The sequence below is a fragment of the Gossypium hirsutum genome, chromosome A11, assembly GCF_007990345.1.
Source record: "Gossypium hirsutum isolate 1008001.06 chromosome A11, Gossypium_hirsutum_v2.1, whole genome shotgun sequence".
In the NCBI taxonomy this organism is placed as follows: domain Eukaryota; kingdom Viridiplantae; phylum Streptophyta; class Magnoliopsida; order Malvales; family Malvaceae; genus Gossypium; species Gossypium hirsutum.
Window position 1 is genome coordinate 15,762,186 of NC_053434.1, and position 21,022 is coordinate 15,783,207.

At 33.4% G+C, this 21,022-nt stretch overlaps 3 protein-coding genes and 1 non-coding gene across 4 annotated transcripts; all 4 read left to right on the plus strand.

Moving 5' to 3' along the window:
- Positions 1-3,150: 3,150 nt before the first annotated feature.
- On the plus strand, positions 3,151-6,510 carry LOC107922815 (rho GDP-dissociation inhibitor 1). The gene is made up of 5 exons (XM_016852987.2): positions 3,151-3,742; positions 4,700-4,763; positions 4,887-5,108; positions 5,576-5,700; positions 6,270-6,510. The coding sequence occupies exons 1-5, from the start codon at positions 3,506-3,508 to the stop codon at positions 6,336-6,338; spliced, it is 717 nt and encodes a 238-aa protein (XP_016708476.2). The 5' UTR covers positions 3,151-3,505; the 3' UTR covers positions 6,339-6,510.
- Positions 6,511-8,061: 1,551 nt separating this feature from the next.
- LOC107924726 (exocyst complex component EXO84B) lies at positions 8,062-14,030 on the plus strand. Its single transcript, XM_016855299.2, has 7 exons — positions 8,062-8,410; positions 8,490-8,587; positions 8,689-9,736; positions 10,325-10,816; positions 11,317-11,502; positions 12,497-12,621; positions 13,104-14,030. The coding sequence occupies exons 1-7, from the start codon at positions 8,255-8,257 to the stop codon at positions 13,795-13,797; spliced, it is 2,799 nt and encodes a 932-aa protein (XP_016710788.2). The 5' UTR covers positions 8,062-8,254; the 3' UTR covers positions 13,798-14,030.
- A 1,260-nt stretch (positions 14,031-15,290) lies between these two features.
- Positions 15,291-15,376, plus strand: TRNAM-CAU (transfer RNA methionine (anticodon CAU)). The gene is given in 2 exon segments: positions 15,291-15,328; positions 15,341-15,376. It is a non-coding gene; the product is annotated as a tRNA-Met (tRNA).
- A 990-nt stretch (positions 15,377-16,366) lies between these two features.
- LOC107924690 (uncharacterized) lies at positions 16,367-18,344 on the plus strand. The gene is made up of 4 exons (XM_016855241.2): positions 16,367-16,680; positions 16,777-16,862; positions 16,969-17,968; positions 18,072-18,344. The coding sequence occupies exons 1-4, from the start codon at positions 16,597-16,599 to the stop codon at positions 18,147-18,149; spliced, it is 1,248 nt and encodes a 415-aa protein (XP_016710730.2). The 5' UTR covers positions 16,367-16,596; the 3' UTR covers positions 18,150-18,344.
- Positions 18,345-21,022: the final 2,678 nt, after the last annotated feature.

The following is a 21,022-nucleotide window of genomic DNA, read 5'->3' on the forward strand; positions in this document are numbered from 1 at the left end:
AATGAAGAGCCTAATGTACCAAGGTCATCTGCAAATGAGTAGCCTGTGGAGAACCTGAATCAATCATACTCTTCATCTGATGAACCTAATGTATCTGAGCCAAAATTGTGTGCGCAGCCAGTTGAGGAATTGCTTCCGCCAAGTGCTTCTCCTGATGAATTTAATGCTCATGAGTCCTTAATGGATAAGCAACCTGTTGATGATACATATGCTCCTATTAACAACAATCATCCAATGTTACGAGGGGGAAAGCTGGAATTAGATAGCCTAAGGTGTATCATGGAAGAGCGTCAGGTGCTAAAAAAGATCCTTTCCCTGTTTATGAGGCTTTTGAGTCCTGAGTGAAAGACTGCTGTTGATGCTGAGTTTCAAGCTCTAGTGAACAATGGTATGTGGAAACTTGTTTAGTTACCGTCAGGAAGAACTCTAGTGGGTTGTAAATGGCTGTTTAAAGTCAAATATAATCCGGGTGGGTCTGTTTCTAGATACAAAGCGCGTCTAATGGCTCAAGGATTTTCTCAGGATCCTGGGCATGATTAAAAGGAAACATACAGTCCTGTTGTGAAGACCTCCATAGTGCATTTCTAAAAGGGTATCTTAGTGAAGATGTTTACATGCTTCAGACCCTAGGTTTAGAAAAACATCAGACCCTAGGTTTAGAAAAACATACATCTGATGGGAGCATGGTAGTGTGCAAACTGCGGAAGGCACTCTATGGTCTTAGGCAGGCTCCTCGTAGTTGGTATGTTACGTTGAAAGAGTTCTTAGTTGCTTTGGGATCCAGGCATTCACAAGCTGATCATTCCTTGTTTGTTTATGAAAAAGAGCAAGTGGTTATGTATCTTGTTGCATATGTTGATGTTCTCTTTGCTACGTGATAAGTTGCGTGTGGTTCAATCTGATGGGTTTCTGATTTCAAACAATAACAACATGTTTGATTGGGGACTTATGAATAGATTCCAACTTAATTTGGCGGGCCCACCATCAAGCATTAGTTTGATTGGCTGTAATATTATTAGAGCCTGAATCTATTCAGGGTGTATTACACGAAAAGGCTGAATAGTTATTCTCTTCCCTCTCCACTGAATAGTTATTCATTCCCGTGCAAAGTAAAAAAAAAATTGCCCTTTTCAATTTTTGCCCTCACCACTACCTAAAGAATGAAGAAACACTACAACCATCATCTTCTCCCTCGGTTCATGGGTAAATTTCTTTTTCAAGATCAGCTCTTGTTTTTCCATTTTGTGTTAGTGCCGACGCCATTTGTGGTTTCATTTTCAAGCTAAGCTCTTGTTTTTCCATTTTGCATAGATTCAAGATATGAGTAAGCTTCCTTCTTTTATTCTTCGTCAAGTTATTAATGGTGGAAGCCATCTTTCTAATTTCCACTCTTTTTTTTCTTCTTCAAACAACATTGCTACCCACATCAAAGCCTTAAGTAAAAAACCCATGCCCGTTAGAGGAAAGGGAAAAAAAATGATCGCTTCGATATTGTTGATGATGCTTTAATTTTGTTCAATAAGAAAGCAGGAAGAATGTTAACCATAGTTACAAAGTGTACATTCAACATGTGTTAAATGTTCAAATTTCTAAATTCGAATGGCATTTTTTTAAAATAAAAAAGTGTCAATTGTTTTTTATTACTTTTTTTTCTTATCAAACAAATTAATTTAATGTTTAAAAGAAACATAGAACTATTTAACTGTAAAAAAATTTTTAAAAAAATCACACTATATAAAATGTATGGGTATTTATACAAAAATTTTTATCGAGAGGTCTTTTACATAAGGAGACGAGAGGAAGGTAATTTGAATATGTTAACTCTGTGCTCTTAATCTCGGCATCAAATTTCTTTATTTTCTCTCAGCAGTGTCGACACCTTACCAGAGCAAGATAATTTCTTGTCAAGACATACAAATCAAAATACAAGAAAGTCAATAACTTAATATGTACGAGTATGGGTAAAATTAATTCATTTTGGATTTTGGCTTTAAAGTTTATATTGGACCTCTAAATTTGATCTTTCATACATTAATATTTGATTATTATTATTAAAGTTATATAATTAAAAATTTAAAAATACTTTGTTAATATAAAATATAATCTTATAGTTTAAAGGGATGAATTATATGAAATATAACTTGGTCAAGAGAGACAAATATTATATAAGGTGGACTCAAAATCTAAAATATATAATAATTTATATAAAAAATACAAAAAAAAATTGAAAATTCTAAAAGGGGGACTGCCTCGTGCCCCCTCAAATCCATCCCTGATTCTGTGGTTGTTAAATAAACAGGTGCAAAGTTATTAGTATGTTAAGAGCAGTTTACCTTTGTACACAAGAGTATATTATTAATGAATAATTTGACTTGGGGTTTTGTGTTTGTATATATTTGCTTCTAGGTTAGATTTATTTTATTTTTGTTCATTTTTTTAAAATGAATAAAATATAAAATATAATAATTAAATTATTAATTATTGTTATACAATTAAAATAAAATATGTAATAACGTGACCTAGATTCGACCCCAAAATTCATGATGATTCAACCCAAAAACTCATAATTAATCCATAGTTTAAATAATCCCAAAAAACCCTTCGAATCTTTTTTTTTCTCTGCTTTTTCACCCTCTCTCTCAATGGCCACATTGGTTGATGTAATGCATCAGTTATAAAACTGTATAAAACCAATAAATATATTCCTTGGCTTAATGAATATTAATATACATGGTAGGTTGAGAAGCTAGGAATCCTTTCTACAAATAGTAGATATTTCTCATTCTCTATTCCTTAAAGTTTATTTTCCTATTGAGATTCACGTGGATGTGGTGATGCTTCACCTAAACTGATGGATGAATCTCCAATCATTTTATTTTATTATTAATTAAAACTCATACGGTAGTTACTCTCTCATTCATTTTAAAATAGTAATCCATTAAATACGATTTTTCTAAACTTAGAATAAGTATAAAATGAAAAAAATATATATAGAACTACCTTATAAGGATAACGCTCTCCGAATCCCAATTTTAAAATATTATAACATGAGTATATTATTTTTAATTAGTTTTTTTTATAATTTCATAATATCCACAAGTGACATGTTTATGAAATTTAAAATTCTGAATTAAATAATTTTTATTATTATTTAGGCAATATAAACTTAAGACAAGACGGGGAGGATTAGGAACAAACAAACATAAACTGAATCTTGTAATAACGAAATTTAAGAGTGTTTTTACCACATGGGGACGTATCTGACTTTGTGCCTATGTACCAAATACGTTATTGTCCATTTTCCTTTTTTCTTTCTTTCTCACTTTCGCTTTTTTGAAATTCTAAATCTCCTGCTTTGAAAAATTTTCCTTTTTTTTTTTGAAGAAACATTTTTCTCTTGTTAAACCAAAAAAAGGGTTTTTGTTATTTTTGTATCAAAATTAAGTTTTGGGCTTTGAGTTCATTCACTGTAGCGAAAAATAGAGAGAGAGAGAGAGAGAGAGAGATGGAGAGTGGGAAAAGAGCAGAAGCAGGGCCGTCAGCAGGTGTTAGTGAGGATAAGCAACAGAGAGAAGAAAGGGAAATGAGTGAGAAACCATTGGCTGATGAAGTTTGTGATGATCATGAAGATGATGATGATGATGATGATGATGATGATGATAAGAAAGATGGTGCTGGAGCTTTGGCTGGTTTTGTACCTGGTCCGCTCCTTTCTCTCAAGGAGCAGATTGAGAAAGACAAGGTCTTTTTTTTTTTTTAAAGATAGATTGTTGGTTTCTTTTCATTTCTGAACTTTCTTGCATTTTCTCACTTTTGTTTGGAATTTTTTGAGTTAAAAAATCTTTTTTTGGCCTTGAATTACTTATGGGTTTTTTCATTCCATGAAATTTTTTTGAGTTTTTGTTTCTTTCTCCCACCCCATTAAGGGATGCTGTTTGGTTGGAAGGAAAAATAGGTGAGACATATACTATATGCATGCTGATTACACATTTTTTTCTGAACCTAACGTTGTTTATAGGCTTGGTTATTATGTATCCATGCTCTAATATATGACTTGGGCTCTTTTGAGTTTTGATCTGGAATTGTTACATAGTTTAGTACAGCAAAGCTCATTTACTGGAACTTTTTTTCTATTGCTGCATTATTTGGTTTCTGGGTTTTATATTAGTAGCTGAAATGCTGATCTTCTCCACAGTCAATTGGTGAAATTTAAGCTGTGTGGGATTTCTGCAATACTTATCTTTGTTTTTTTCCCCTATTTCCTTGGTTTACAGTATCTAGATTTTTAATTCAATTTCTTTTCATGCACTGGTGTTACTTTTAACCTTCTTTCAACAATGCTATATCAAAGTTCCATCACTTTCCCTGACGGCTTTGGTTGACTCTAGTGCCTTTTGTAGGCTATATTACCTAGTCTCTTCATTTTCCTAGAATGCTCGTGTCTCGCACTTGCTTCCTATACCTATTCGAACATAGATATGAGTATGATTCTCCTGAAAAAAACCTTTGAAAAAATTGAGAGAACTTGCGTCAGATAAACTCATATAGACTCAAACACCAATCCCTTAGTATGGTTTACATAGCTTGAAGGTTTGTTCTTGCACTTTGATAATAATGAAACCTATGTTGATCGATAGCTACTTATTTTTTTTTTGGGGGGGGGTCCAAATTCATTTTGGCACTTATTATACTCTTGCAGGATGATGACAGCTTAAGGAGATGGAAGGAGAAGCTTCTTGGTTGTGTTGAAGAAGACCTAAATGGTATCTGTTGAGTGACTTATGTTCTGCTTTTACGCAATCGTCTTTACTTATCCTGAAACACCCGCAATTTTGTTTTTCCAAGTTATTTTTATGTTTAGTGTTTTATATTTTCTGATTTTCTAGGCCAAATGGAACCTGAAGTCAAGTTTCACTCAATAGGAATCATTTCGAATGACCTTGAGGAAGTTTCTTATCCATTGCCATTGGATTTGAATCGTGAAGGCCTTGTCCTGTTTACTCTCAAGGAAGGATCTCGATATCAGCTTAAGTTAACATTCAGTGTCCTGCACAACATTGTTTCTGGCTTAACGTACTCCAACACTGTGTGGAAGGCAGGTCTTAAAGGTAGAGGAAAAAGAAACCTTCCAATTTTTCTGTTTCCATTGAAGTTGCATTAATTATATTCTTAACATGGTAAGCCAAGATTGTGTATATCTGTCTGAACGGCATAAATTTGATACGGGACTTTGTGGGTGGTTGAATACTATATAGTCCGCTTCGATTACAGGCAAGTGACGAGGCATGCACATGTATTCTATAAGCGTTTTTCCTTCCACAGAAGCTCTTCATAGACTTACTAGGAGGCATAGGCTCTTCTGATTGTGTTTTCCATTGTAGGTCAAGTTTGGGAAGAATTAATGTAATACAGATTAACTAGCTATCACACATTTATTTATTTGTTGTCTTATACTATCTAGATTATTAACCCATGGCTTCTTATAAACTCAAATGAACCATGCTTTTGTATTTCATAATAACTGTTGTTTTAGTGAGTGAGGGTTTATATTTTAATTTACGGTTTTTCTTGTCAGTTGATCAAAACAAAGGGATGCTGGGTACTTTTGCTCCTCAGCGAGAACCGTATGTGCATGTTTTGGATGAAGAGACTACACCATCTGGGGTGCTGGCAAGGGGAATTTACTCTGCAAACCTTAAGGTACGTATGCATAAATGGAAGGATGCATGCATGCATGCACCCTGTAATTAATGAGTAACTGCATGTATGAAGCAAGATTATGTTATCATATTTAGCAACAGATTTCGTAGTTACCTTAGTCAAATTTTGTGCAACATTGACCTTTTATCCTCTCAGAGTAAAAGAGATTGTGATGTTATTTAAACCAATCTAGAAATAAAGACTGTTTTTTTGAGCTGGATATGATGTTATTCAATGTCTGGGTTTTCTGTTATTTAAATCTAATGCTCCAAGCTGATATTATCATTTATGTTGACGATATGTGTCAAAAAGTGAACCCATTTTCAGTTACAAACAACACCGAGGAATTCCTGCTTGTTTCGTTTTGTGTATAAATCTTGGTAAAACTAATATTGTTTTCAAAAGTTTCATATCCAAGCCATGCAATATCTTGTCTGTCTTTGAAAACTTTACTTCTCTGGAAAGTACAAAAATTTAGTGTTTGATCAAAGCATCTAAAAGTGTAGTACTGCATTTTTCTGTGCATTCTTTGCAATAATGATTGTACATGATTTTATGCTTCCATGCAGTTCGAGGATGATGACCGAAGATGTCACATGGAACTCAAATACGCCTTCGAGATAAAGAAGAACAGTTAGCCAAGTTTTCGTAGTGTTCTGTTTCTTGTTCACTCTCCTTATTGCTTGTCTTCTGTTTTACGAACTTGGTACATTCTTGTGGGACTGGAGATTATGAATTGGACTATATTTGCATGCCTCCTTAGCAGTTCTGCTTAAATATTGAGAAGTAAGCCCGGCAATTTCCCTTGTACGCCTCTTCTTGCTTTAACTTGCTTGCAGAATAGGGTCAAGTTCCTGTCGATTTATGCACTCATCATCGCATTCAAATATATAAGATCCGCATTGTTAAAATTGTACTTGTGGTGGTAAAATGAACAAAAAGGGAAGGCTTGGATTGCGCTTGCCCTTCTATTGCTAAATACTTTAACTAAAAGCTGTATCAGCTAAAACTAGGGCTGAGTATTGGATTCAGATATGAAATTTCAACGTTAACAACTCTGACTAAAAGTTGCATATAATAATAAGAAATTAAGCTCAATTTGGTTTTTTTAATTTAATTTTTAATCAAAGACTTGGATTTGATCATTAACCTTTTAAAAAAAATAAATTGTTGTTTTTAATCGAAAAATTGACTAAAATATTGAAATTTTAAATATGACAATTTGTATGAGAATTCATCTCTATTTTATATTTTGTTTTTTCTTTTATTATAAATTTTTATAATTTTAAATTATTTGTTGACAATATTGTTAATGGAGTTGGAACAGATTTAGGAATTATTTTTTATTAATGAACCTAGTTTCCTAGAGTTAAAAACTCAAAAAACTCTTTCCTTGTATTCTTATTTCTTCTATAATTTATCTTTTTGTATAACATACATACAAGATTTAAAATTAAAACACTATGATATTTAAAATTTACTATTTCTAACCAAAACTTTTGACATAAATTTTTTTCATCCAAAGGGGCTTGGGACATATTTTTTTGTATTGTTGAAAACTACGTACTAGATTTGATTTGCGTTTAAATACGAGTTTGATTAGGAGCGGGCCAGGTTATATCTTGTGCCTAATTAGATTTTATTAAGTGGTATTAAACTTATCCATGAGTTGGGTCGCTCGAAAAGTGCGAAGATTTAAGTAAAAATATAGTCTCGAAAAATGAGTTTGACAAAAAATAAGGTCCGTTTTCTAAATGGACCGGGCCTTGGGTAAGCTTTTTGGCCCAAGCCTAGCTCAAAATTGCAAAAAATGTTGTTTTTTTTACTGTTCTGCTACTGTTTTTTTTATTTTTTTGCTATCATTTCGTTATTATATTGTTATTATTTTTGTTGTTATTATTTAGATATTGTATAACTTTTGATTTATTATTGATTTTGCTACTATTTTAGTGTTATTTAAGTATATATTTTTAAAATTTTTCTCATTTATTGAGAAACATTTATTTTAATTTTTAATACATTTGATGTATTATATTTTATAAATTTATTTTTATATAAAAATAATATTAAATTTTAATTCAGACAGACAGGCTCGAGTTCTAATATTTTTATTTTAATCCAACTTAGTGAAATTTTAAAATCATTTTTCAATCCGACCAAACCCCAGTTTAAATTTTTTACTTGGCCAAGCGTAGACAGCTCTAAGTGGTATGAAATGTTTTAAGTCGAAAAAAAATCAAAGTGGCCCGCATCATTACTCGAACCCGATCCGAACTAGACTTTACTGGAAACGGCAGCGTTTAATGTTTAGCTAACAACAATAGCCGGTGCTAAAAACAAAGAAACAGAATTTAAAAAAAAACAACTGAAATATTAAGTTTAAAGCGGTGAAGAAACCGAAGCTGACTCTTCCCTGTCTCTCGACGGCAATGGGCACAAAACGACGTCACAAAGCTCCAAGCGTCACACTTCTGCCAGTCTTTGAGACAGCTTTTATTTTCTTCACGCCATTTGGAATTGAAATCACGTTTTCTTTGACGTTAAATCAATTTCTATGGAATCTTCTTCAACCTCCGCCACTAGATTCCGGTTCCGAGAACAAAATCGACAGCAGATAGAGGATGCCGCCGATTCCGAAACCAGCTCCGGCATGTCCTCCGTCTCCAGCGACCTCGACAGCGAAAACGAGCTCCAGTCCATGACTGGAAAGGTAATACCAACTGATTTCTTGCCCTTTTTTTTTGTTAAGAAATTTCTAAATATTGAGGTGAATTTTCATTCGACTTTAGGGAATTAAGCATCTTTGTTCGGAGCTTCTTGAGCTAAAGACGGAATCTGACGAAGATTTCCACACGAATATTTTCTCTAATTATTCATCATTTGTTAGGTAATATTCTTCTTCATTTTTGAGTGTCCACTATCAAGTTTAATTATCTAATTTCAAATTTGATTTCTTCTTTTAAGTTTGATTAAATTATTCGCATGCAGAATATTTGATGAAGTAAGAGGTATGGAAAATGAACTGATGCAATTAAAAGGCCAAGTTTTGACACAAAAGAAGCTTGTAAAGGACCTTATAGATGGAATTCATTTAAAAGTTTTATCAGAGGAAACAATTGATTCAGTTATTCAAGAATCTGAATTTTCTGAACCAACTCCTCAAAGTCAGTTGGCTGTTCATATCAACAGCATTTCAGAAACATTGGATATTCTTATGATAGAAAATAGGATGGATGAAGCAATAGCTATTATACAAAGGGCGGATGATAATTTGCAAAGGATGCAATTTGAAGACAATTCTCCTGTGGACTTGTTACTATTGTATAATTCAGCGATTGCTGAGAAAAAGGCAATGCTTACTTTACAGCTAACACTGTCGGCTGAAAACACGAGAATATCTGCTGCTGAACTTCAGAAAGTGTTAGTTGGAATTTGTAAACTTGGTGACAGTCATCTTGCAACTCAATTGTTGCTTAAGTATTACCGTTTGCGACTTGCAACTGGAAGGCATCATCTTCAGAGTTCACAATCCTTTTTAGATGGCTTATATGTTAAGAATCTTGCAAAGTTTGTCTTTTCTATGATTTCTCAAGCAGCAAGGAGCTTTATGATGTTATATGGAGAAACTTCTCCCCAGGCTTCAGAACTTCTTCAATGGGCTCGGGAAGAAACCAAATTGTTCGTTGCTTCATTTAATAAATATGTAAGGTCCAGTTCTGATGTAACTGAAGGGTTATCAAAAGCTGTGGAAGCCATGCAGTTTGCAATGTCATATTGCTCCTTGTTAAAATCTCAAAGACTATTCCTCAAGCCATATTTGATCAAGCATATTCGTTCTTGTATGGAAGAGGTTTTACTGATACACATAGACCATTTTAAGAAAGTTATCAGTATGTTCACGGCAACTGATGATTGGGTTTTGGGTAGATATCTTATCTCAGGAATTTTAAGTGAAGGCAATTATATGGTTGCTGGTCAACGGCCAGAATATTGTATACTCACTAACAGCGGCCGGAAGTTCATAACACTATTGCAGGTTTGCTTTATCTCTTTTCTAGATTTAATGTTAGACGAGTATGTAAGCCCTGCATGCATATTGTTATGTACAGTTCTTAACAGGTAAATTGTATTTGTCTGCAAAAATATAATGAAACAGCCAAGTATCCATGCAATTGAGTTCATCCTCTGCCTCCTATCTAAGGCCTAAACAAGTATGGCTTTCATTTTCAAAACAAGCTCTTTAACATATTAAGCAACTGCAATCAATTTCACTGCATGGAAATAGATGCCTATAAATCCATGTACCTACCTGCCTATATCTTTTGCTTTTATAGTAAGGAAGAGATAGCTACCTATTTTTTTCCTTAAGCCTGTGATATGATTATACCCTGAAAATCAGCACCATAGTCAGCAAGTTTAGGCCTCATAGTTTGTTGGATTCCCTTTATAAGTGTACCACAGCTTTTTGGGAAGCCATGGAATGCTATTGTACTTAAATGTCAAAGGAAGGATAGTTCACCAGGGATGTTAATTTCCAGTATGTTCAGTTGAGTCCCCCTACTATTGTGCTATATTTACCTGTACATGTGACTGAATTTTATGCATACGCTTTTCCTCTTTCCAGGCTATCATAGCAGACGTCACCCCCTTACTTGCCATTCAAATGGAAGGTTCTATCCTTAAAGGACTCATGAATCTCTTCACAGAGTACATAGCCATTCTAGAGAAAGCAATTACCTTCGAAACACATGTTTCTGAAAAGGGTTCTAGAAGAAATTTAGCAAAGTCATTGCCACAACAGCTTTCTGTGCTGGCTAATTTATCAACACTACAGCTTTTCTTCTTCAAGATTGTTAGAAGTTTCTTAAGGGGTCCTGGTCACCTGAATTCTAAGCTAGGGAAGAAAAACTCAATTGATTTTCTACAAAAGGAACTTGATGGTTGTATACTGTTCATTCAAGAGGCTGTTGCTAAGCTCAAAGCTCATTTCTGCCAGCAATTTATAAATAGAATGATGTCCCCTGAAACTGGATCTAAGCTTATTGTAGAAACTTGCAGTGATAACCAACAAGAGCCTAGCAATTTTCAAGGTGCAATGCCCTCTGCTGCTTTTCAGGTAACCTTAGCTTCTTCTGGATAGGATGTGACAAATATGAATATATATGTTCTAATAAACTGGCATTATCCCTTTGACAACTTTATATGATTGTTTCTCGTCTTCCATTCCAACATGTTGGTACCTATGTCTTGTTCACATGGAAAAGGAATGAAAAGGGGAAGAAACATTACACTATAATCACAAGTGAAATTTCATAACCAGACTGTGCCTTCATGGTACTTGTTTCAGGTTCCAGCTTGGTTTAGGACTTCTGATGCCACTGTCTCTAATCATATGATAATGCAGATATTTGATTTGTTGGATTTGGACTGTTCTTTGTATAGGTGTTCTTTTCTCCACATTTCCAAAGATAATGGCATATTTGATTCAAATCTTGTGAAAAAGAAAGTAGAAACAATGATTTTAATGCATTAGATGTTACTTTTCTTCGATGAGACAATTAGGACCTAGTTTCTATCTTGTTTCCTATGGTTTTTATTTTGATTTGCTACAAGCAGGTACTATTTTTAGAACTAAGAAAAGTTGATAAAATTGATGAAGACAACGTCTTTGAAGAGGATTGGTTGATGGAGCTATTAAGGGAGTTGATAGCGGCTATATTCTCTTGGATTGTGAACAACAAAGAGATTTGGAGAAATACACAAGAGGATTCACCTGTTCAGCTTTCTGACATTATCAGTCAGGTATTTTCATTGTAATTCCAGAAAATTCCTCAAGATGAATTTTATTACACCACCATCTGCATCAGTTGATGTTGTTTAATCTTAAGAAGTGTAGATTGCACAACATTTTTTCCACTTCTACTTAGTGAGCAAAATTTTTAATTTAATATGTGGATATCTACAAACCTTTGGTCCATTTATCTCAACAATCTGCAGGAAGTAAAGACTGGTTAACCTTCAAATTACTCATGTTTCCTTTTCCAACCTGTTGGCTATATTAAAAGAAACCTTCTCCGCTATTTGAATATGTCAAAAGCCTATTCCTCTTGAAACCTCAAGCTTTTAACTCTCCTATCCTGTTCTCTTTATCACATGAGCTTATGCTGCTCCAACACTTTAATTTTCTTTAAGTACTCATGTCCAACACTTGTGTCCAATGCATATCTGGATATGAGTATGGGGGTATGATCCTTCAAATACACAGAAAAACTTAAAAAACATTGAACATACTTGTGTTCGGAACATACCCGTATCTGATACTTAGGCCCAAGTCCAAGTAACATAGACATGTGCTCTATATCCCACCCCCAACAACAACAGAATTTTTTTGGAAGGCTCTGACAACAGATATTGGCTCCATGTTTTCTGTACTGCAGTTAAAGTTCCTAAAATATTTTTCTGCACTGTACCTTCAATTAGGATATTTATAAGAATTAAATTTCAAGTTATGGATCAATCTGAGAATTTGAGACTTCTAAGCATATGTTTTTCCTCTATAAATGAATAATTCAACTTAAAGAGTCAATGGTGTACAACTTAAGCTGGTAAACATGGTTTAAATTCCTTCTTACATTTTTTTTTTTAGTTTCTTACCTGCCTTTGGACCAGAACTGTCTCTATGTAAGAGAAATATGCTGGAGTGGCTCGAGTAGATTTCATGTAGATAGCTTCATTATATTTTCAATATATGCATCATTATCAGCTGAGTGACCTGCCAAATCTTGTTGCTGAACAGTTTGTCTTGGACATGCATTTTCTGGTGGAAATCGTCAAGTATGGAGGATACTTCTCCAAGAAACCCTTGGTTCTCCAAAGCCTTGTTGATACAGCGTTTACTTCTGCTGGACTTGATCCTGAGAGGTGATATTTCAAATCATTGTAGAATATCTGATGGTAGAAACATTGGGTCCCCCTTTTCGTTTACAGATTTTTCCATGCTTAAAAGAGCCTCCAAAAAAGTATTCTCTCATCTGATCCTAGCATAGTATCGTACTATGAGATAAAAACTACTCAGTCATTTAAGCATGTAGAGGCATTGAAGGTTGTATTCGTAAAAGAGCCTGACGAAGTCCCAAATCCCAACCCGTCTGGAATCTTGCGACTTTATTTCCAAGTTCAATGATATTCTAAAAGCTAATAAACAGAGTTGGCTTGAGAGATTTAGAGTTCAGGTTTTCTTTATGATTATTTTTGCTCTCTATTACTTCTATTGTATGTAACGATGAGTCATTTTCCCCCACACACTTCTTTTGATAATTATGCACAATTTCACCGGTTGTATTTGCCACACAGTTATTCTCTGGATGAAGTTGTAATCCCTTAAACACATTTCTTTTCTTCAGAGATTTTGATGGTGACGGATGGGCTAGAAATGCTGCAAATGAAGCAATGCAAAAGCTACTGGAGATTGAGAAGATGCAATTGATTTCTAAAGGTGATTCCACTGATGGTTTGGAGGAGGAACCATGTGAAAATGAGGCAAATGACCCTGTTCTAGATGAAAGTACAAGTACTATGACTGATTCTCTAGTAGTGTTGGATGAGGATTCACCAACCATGGACGCAGTTGAAAGTAGAAGTACTATGAAGGATTCTCTAGTGGTGTTGGATGAGGATTCACCAACCATGGATGCAGTTGAAGTTGCCATTACAATAGAAACAGCAATGAAAGCAGAAATCCCTCCTGAAGTTTCATTATCTCTTGCTGACGTTTATGATTTTCCTGCAGTTGGATTAGAAGATGTGGATGCCGGGAGCGGCACTACCAAAGCAGCCGGTGAACTTTATTTACCGGAGAAAACTGATCTGCCAGATCCGTTCTCATCTGATGGTACGAGTGATGCTTCGGAGCTTAGTGTTCCAGTAAAGGAGGATGCTGGCAGTGAGGCCGATGCCATTGATTCTAATGTCAATGAGCTAGAATCCATTTCAGAGCTAAGTCTCCCAGTTAAGGAGGATGCTGACAGTAATGCTAATGCCACTGCTTCTGCCATTACTGATCCAGACGGTGATGGAAAGGTAGTTGACAGAGTTTGAAGTTGCTTCTGCAATAGCGAAAAGCCATTGAAAGAAGCACCCTGGGGGGATACCTCATACCATAAACAAAGTGGTCACAGGGAAATGATATATGTGAAAATCATCCATCTGGAAGAAAACCCATTTTTGTTTTGCCATAACAGAATGTAAGATACAGAGGATTTTACTTGATGAGATTTTTGAAGGACACACTTGATTCAACAGAAATAATAATTTATACTGTGGATAGCAATGCAAGTTTGAATTATTAATTATTTTTTCTATATCAACCTTTAATAGTTTTCTGAACAAACATATATAATTTTCTTCCTCGTGTTTTTTTGTAGCTAAATTCCATTTTCATCGAACTTCATGCACTCTATTTCTTTCTAGTGCAACTCGACCTAACAAAACCAACATAAACTTATGGTTAAATTTTGCTTTGTTTATTTAGTTCTTGTGGTCCAATTTAGTCAATTTTAGTGATAGTAATTTTTAAAATTTAAAATTTCACTCATCGTGGTCAAATTTTATTATTAGTTTTGTTTTATATTTAAGTTGTGAATTTAGGATTTATATTTCAATTTAATTATTTTTAGTCTTTATATTTTTTAAAATTAATCTTGATTCGTAATAGTAATCTATTAATTAAAATATTATGATTTTGTTTGTGAATAATACATGAGAAATAATAAGTTGATATACCATTAGACATGTGATTTACGTGTTTGTTGAATAAAATAATATAATTTAACTTAATTGATTTAACCACTATTATTTAAAATAAAATTCAATTTTCAATTTTTTAAAAATACAGTGACCAAAAATAATTAAATTAGAATATATAGACTAAAGTTTACATATATTACATGAAATAATAATAAAATTTGACTTAGAATTATAATGTTTGTGTTATTTATTCTTTATGAACAAATAGGTTATGATTAAAAGGTTTCATTAATTACTAATGGCAAGTGTAGTTGAAAATGATCTGAATGATTTAAATTTTTGTTGATATAAAATCTTAGGTTTAAATTATGATTATTTGATGGTCGCCCATTGATAAAAAAGATTATTTAAAATTTAGTTGATATTTTTTATTAATATAAATTTTAATATTTATATTATTATTTAAATGTTTGATTAAATGAGTATTACAAATCAATTTGATTAAAAAATATATAATAAAAATTAAATTTTAAAACAATTAAAATATGTGTTTATTTTTATACTTTGATATGAAGTTTATAAAAAAAATTTAAATTCAAAATAAAAACAAATATGGTAGGAACCTAAGACTTCAAATTGCCTTAAATCCTTAGCTTTGGTTTATTATTTTTCACCAAATCTAGAACATATGAAGAAAAACATGTAAAAGAACACCATTTGTCACTCAAGTGAAGATGCGACCATGCGCCACGATACTCGAGCCACTTCGCATGAAAGTGGGTTGTTGATGTGGATTGCAAAATTTTAAATGCCATTTAGTTTAATTATTATTCCACAAGCAAAAAGGGGTGGTGGCGCAGTTGGCTAGCGCGTAGGTCTCATAGCTATCTGAGTAATCCTGAGGTCGAGAGTTCGAGCCTCTCTCACCTCATTTATTCTTTTTTTATTCGATTTTGAAAAAATATAAATTGAAAAAAATTGCACTAGCAAACAAAATCAAAATTATTCCAGTAATTTATTTTCATTAATTACTTGTCGAGAACACCCTATTTTTCCTGAATTCCTGCTAGTAATGATCTAATCATGAAAGTAAATCCGATTAATTAATCATTATCTTAAAATCAAAGAAATCGAGATCGTATTTATGAAGAGATCTCCCATGCATTAATTTTGCAGCTTCTTGATCAAAATCAATGTTTGATCCATCAAAATCATTTCACTTTATCCTTCCCGGTGATAAAATAAATAAATAAAAACAAAGGTTATTTATTTCATTGTAGAATCTACTTAATTATATTGCCTCAATTACTCTATATAAGTAAATTAAAAAAAATTTAAGGGTCGAAATTAAATTATTATTTTTACGATAGTAAAAATATAATTTCATCACTTTAATAGTATCGTAAAAATAATAATTTCATCACTTTAATATCTATCTCTTTATAATTTCTAAAAAATTAAATTAATTTTTTTATATTTTAAGGGGACAAAATTTAATTTTATCTTTATTAATTTAAAATTTAAAAATTTTAAAAAATCTAAATAAAAAAATTTTTATTTAGGGGAGTCTGGCCCTTTCTTTAATTTCGCCCAAAAAAATGAAATAAGGATGAAATAAGGGTTAAAATATATAATTTTAATAAGAAATAATATTTAAAAAAATTTATCAAATGATTTTGAATAATATTTTAATTAATTAACCAAATTAGCACGTTCATCAAAACAAATATGGGACCTATCAACAACAAGGCAATATAAACGGTCAAGACAGCTTTATTATTATTATTTATTTACAATTATTAGTTTAATTTTAAGAAAAATAAAAACAAAAGCAAAATTACAGGCTGTAACCCACAATCATGATTTTTAACGGTCACTTCCTTTTTTTCCCTCTCAGAAGCTAATAAAATAATAATATCAACAAAAAAAAGAACTCCCAGAACGTCAAAACTGTTTGTCGTTTCGTTTAGTCCTACCGCTCCCCTCAAAACGCTCCTCCTCTTCTCTTCACTCTGTTCCAAAACCATGAAAACCCGTTAACCCAAACAAAAGAATTTCTCTCTTTGTTTCCAAAGAAAGAAAGCCCACGAAAAAAAAAGAAAAAGAAAAGAAGTTTTTTTTTCTTGATAGAGTCGAAGAGATATTCTTGTAATGGGTTGTTTTCTTGCATGTTTTGGTTCTTCCAAAGATCGTAAGAATCGAAAACAGAGGCACAAGGTCCAACATCGATCGCAAGTAAGTTTTATTTATGGGGATTTATATGATTTTAGTTAATCTGCGAAATTTTGGTTGCATGAAGCTTATCATTTCTTCTTTTTTGTTGTTCCTCAGAGAAATGCTGGTTACATTGCTCAATCTACAGTTTCTTTAGAACAGAGCAGCTTGGAAACGCCTATAAAGCCGGTGGAAGAAGTTCGGTGAGTAAACATAATGGGTTATTATGTTTATTTTTCTGTCTTTTTTAGAATGATGAAATTAGATTTTAATATAATAATTTCTTTTGCGGTTGATTTGGGAGTTTAGAGATGGTAAGGCAGAGGAGCAGCTGGGTTCGGGTTCGGGTTCAAGTACTCGAAAGAAAGTAACTTTTGACACTAATATTAAGACCTATGAACATGTTTTGGTTGATGAAAGTAACGATTTTGAATTGCATGATGAAGAAGAAGGGGGAAAGAAAGGGAAGGTGAAAGAAGAGAATTTGGCTAAACCGAGGGAGTCACAAGCTTCCTCTGAGTCTAGCTCAACTTCTTACCCTCCTAATCATAGGTATCAGAACTGTAGAGAAAGTGACGATGAAGAAGAGGACGAATTCGACTATGATGAAGAAAGTGATTTAGGTGATGACGAGGATGATCTTGAAGATTATGTTGGTGTCGATGACGGAGCTCTCCAATCAAGTGATAGGAGCATTCATGGCCTTGGAAGGGTCACTGAGGAGGAAGAATCAAATCCAATCGGTTCGATTCGAGGTGTTCGAGGAGTTGGGGACGGTAATGTTCTGAAGCCTGTTGAAAATCTAGCTCAATGGAAAGCTGTGAAAGCCAAAGGGTCAACACCATTGAAGCCACAAAAGGAGAATCTCAGCTTGGAGCAAGAAGAGCCCGGGCTTTCGTCTAGCTTCCGCCGTAGTTCCAAGGAACATTCGTTCAGTTTCAGTGAAGAAGTATCAGTTGATGCCAGTCTTTCCAACTGGTTGTCTTCAAGAGAAGCCACACCGGTCAAAAAGAGTAGCACTTTCAATGCGTGTACACCCGAGAGAAGCGTCTCATCAGCATCGGTTTCTATGAAGATGAGCCCTGAAGATAGGCCTATTTTGGGTGCATTAACACTTGAAGAGATCAACAAGTTTTCAGCATCATCTTTAACTAGTAGGAGGTCTCCAAGTAGAAGTCCAACTCCAGATGAGATGCCCATAATTGGAACTGTTGGAACCTATTGGAATCATGAGAGCACCACCACCAAGGACTCTAACTCAGCTGCTTCTTTCAAAGGAATACCGAACACTACCAGCAAGTACAGAGAGGTAAATGTAAAGTGAAAAGACGAGGGAAGCCCTTTTCTTTATTTTTTATTTTGATGATGATGGATTTTGATTTGAGAATTTTTCTGCCATTTGGTGCTTGCAGGATAAGAAAGTGAATTGGCATTCTACACCATTTGAGAAAAGGTTGGAGAGAGCTTTGAATAGAGGTTCTGAGGCATAACTCCAATGAAAAAAGATATACATGCTAGGCTAGCTTGTCTGTTCTGTGAGTGTTGATTTTGGGTGTGCATAATCTATAGTTGTATTTGCTTTATTTCTTTTTCTTGCTTCTTGTAATTCATTCTTTTTTTTACCTTTGTACTTATTTGGGGATGATATTGGTTTATTTTATATATTCACACATATCTTTGGTGCTGATTACTGCATTTTGTTAAAGAATCCCCGAGGCATAGTTTTTTTGTGAACTATTGAAAAGGTGACATTCTATAAGCATAAACAAAAATCAGAGAAGGTTTTATTTCGAGGGCTTCTCTTGAAATGATGGAATGTAAAGCAAAAAATGGAGCACCATATTGAAATACTGAAAATCAAAGGTATATTTTAACTGGAACGTGTGTTATCAAAGATTGATCTTTGAAGAAGTTCCGTTGGTGAGAGATAAATGTGTGTCCAAGGACCGAATTGATTTTCTTAGCAGACAACAAGGTGATCAACACCCATAAATTGGCTTGTGAAAGTAATCCAACCTTAGTGTTATACTAGTCTCTAAGAATAAAAAGCACAAGAACTAAGCAGCCCAAGATATAAATATACTTCATCGCAGTGCTATACATGGCATTTCAAAATAAGCACCATAAATCGTCAGGTACCTGAATCAAGCAGGACAGCAAAAGGAGTCGTTGAGCACAGCCTGATCAGGGGACGTTACATATTACCTTTTTTTCTTTTACATCCCAAAATCTCATCTCCTTTTATTTACCATTGGAGAGCATCTTGAATTGTAGGTCCTCTCTTTGAAATCTAGTCCGTAATCATCCAAGCTCAATTATCTCCCAAAAAGAGATAAACATTTAACGTTGTCTGTGGGAACCTTGAGCAAAAAGCCATAGATCGCATCATTGAAGAAGATTCTACTACCAATACCACCTCTGAAACAACTCCTTTAACCACAGGTGTGATTATGGCCAATATGCCTCTTGTTCAGGATAATAGCGCTGATCCCATGCAACCCAACTGTATTGCGCCTTCTATGGTATCCACCCAGCCTACGAGCAAAGCCACCGACCTCAATATAATATTTCCTGGTGCGTTTTCCTCTGCCAACATTAGCTCATCTAGTTCATCAGCTATGTCCTCCACCACAATAGGAATGCAACCTCTGCAGCCACTATTTTAGGGGTAGCAACACTATCCTTATACCTCTACGTTTTTCCCTTTTAGCCTCGGATATTTTTTTGCATCCTATAAATACTCCTTCGACTTGGAAGTCTACCTCTACATTCTCTGTCGCTGGTAATGCTCCCCATACTGATTCCTTTATATTTGGAGTTCTAACATTGATATCTCCACCTTTCTTCATACTTTCTGTGGTGAGCTAATCAAAGTTTGTCATTTAACCTATTGCACGACAACCAGCGACTACTACTGACCTTAGAGCTACACCCAAGGAAAATCCATGTTCGACCCTGGTTGGTGCAATGCCAGTGCGCAATCCCAACCATTCCTACAGCTTTCACCAGCCTTAGTATTCTTACATGCTGGTCGAGCTTCCTGGCCATAGTACATCTTAAGGGCTTTGACCAGTGAGAATAAGCACCAAAATCAATATTATCCATGCTATCATGAAGGGTTACTTGAGAAGTTGCACACCATGTACGGTGATTGAAGTCAAAAGAACTCTAGAATGCACTATGAATTTTAAGATGATATAGGTCATATGACTAAAGATTACATAAGTTTGAAAAATGCCATTTAAAAGTTAATATGAAAAGACGAGCTCAAATGATACGTTCAAAGAAATTCATTTTCAATAAAAAACTTAAATCTTATTTAGTTCATAAGAATGGAATAGAGCAAGAATTGAATAATTATCTAATGGGAATAAATTCTTTGGTTGATTGAATGTAAATGTTTGGTTGGGTATAATGATATAAAGAATATATAAGGAATATATTAAAAAGACTATTTTATTCTTAAAAATAACATTTTATTTAAATTATTAATAATTTATAATTAAATAAATTATTTAATATATATAAAATAATTATCATAATTTTTATATTTTTAAATATATTTTATTAAAATATTTTTACAGTTATATTAAAATATGATTATTAAAATAATAATTATATATCTTTAAAATTTAAATTATTTAATATGAATAGTTTAAAATGATATTTAATATAATAAAATTTTAAATATTTAGTGGTAGATACTAAAAAATAAATATTAAATATAAAATAATAATTTTATATATTATTTAGTTAAATGCATTTATATCATAAATATATATTTGAAAATATTTTTGTATATAATTTATTTAAAAATTATTTCTGGAAGTTAAGGTTTAGTTTGTTAATTTTAACCAAAAAAAAAAAAGGGTTTAGTTTCCTAATTATTTCTCTCTTTCTAGATTCTCTCCCCTCTTCTCTTCTCTTCTAATTCATTTTTTTCTCTTCTAAATCCCCCCAAAAAACCCAAGAACACCTATATTTGCACTTTCCAACAAGTTTTTGCTTGCTGCCACCGCCGACCACTGTGCCTCACCTAGAAAGCGCTAAAATTTTGGCTCTTGCTTCATCTCAATCTTCTCTTTCAATTTTTCTAATTAATTCTCTCTAAAAATCACCGCAAAAACACAAATCTACAAAAATAAGTCAACAAAATCCCCTCTTTTTGTTGCTGGAAATCGCTCCGATTGCTTTGGTTATTGACGTGTCATTCTTCCTCACCTCTTTCTCATCTGCAATTTTTCAAGTATCCAAACCACTTTAGCATGCATAACCATAAAACCTCTCTCTTCTTCTGATTCATACTAACGATTTGCAGATTTTATATTTTTTTATGAGTATGTTGTTTTGATTGAATCAGGTT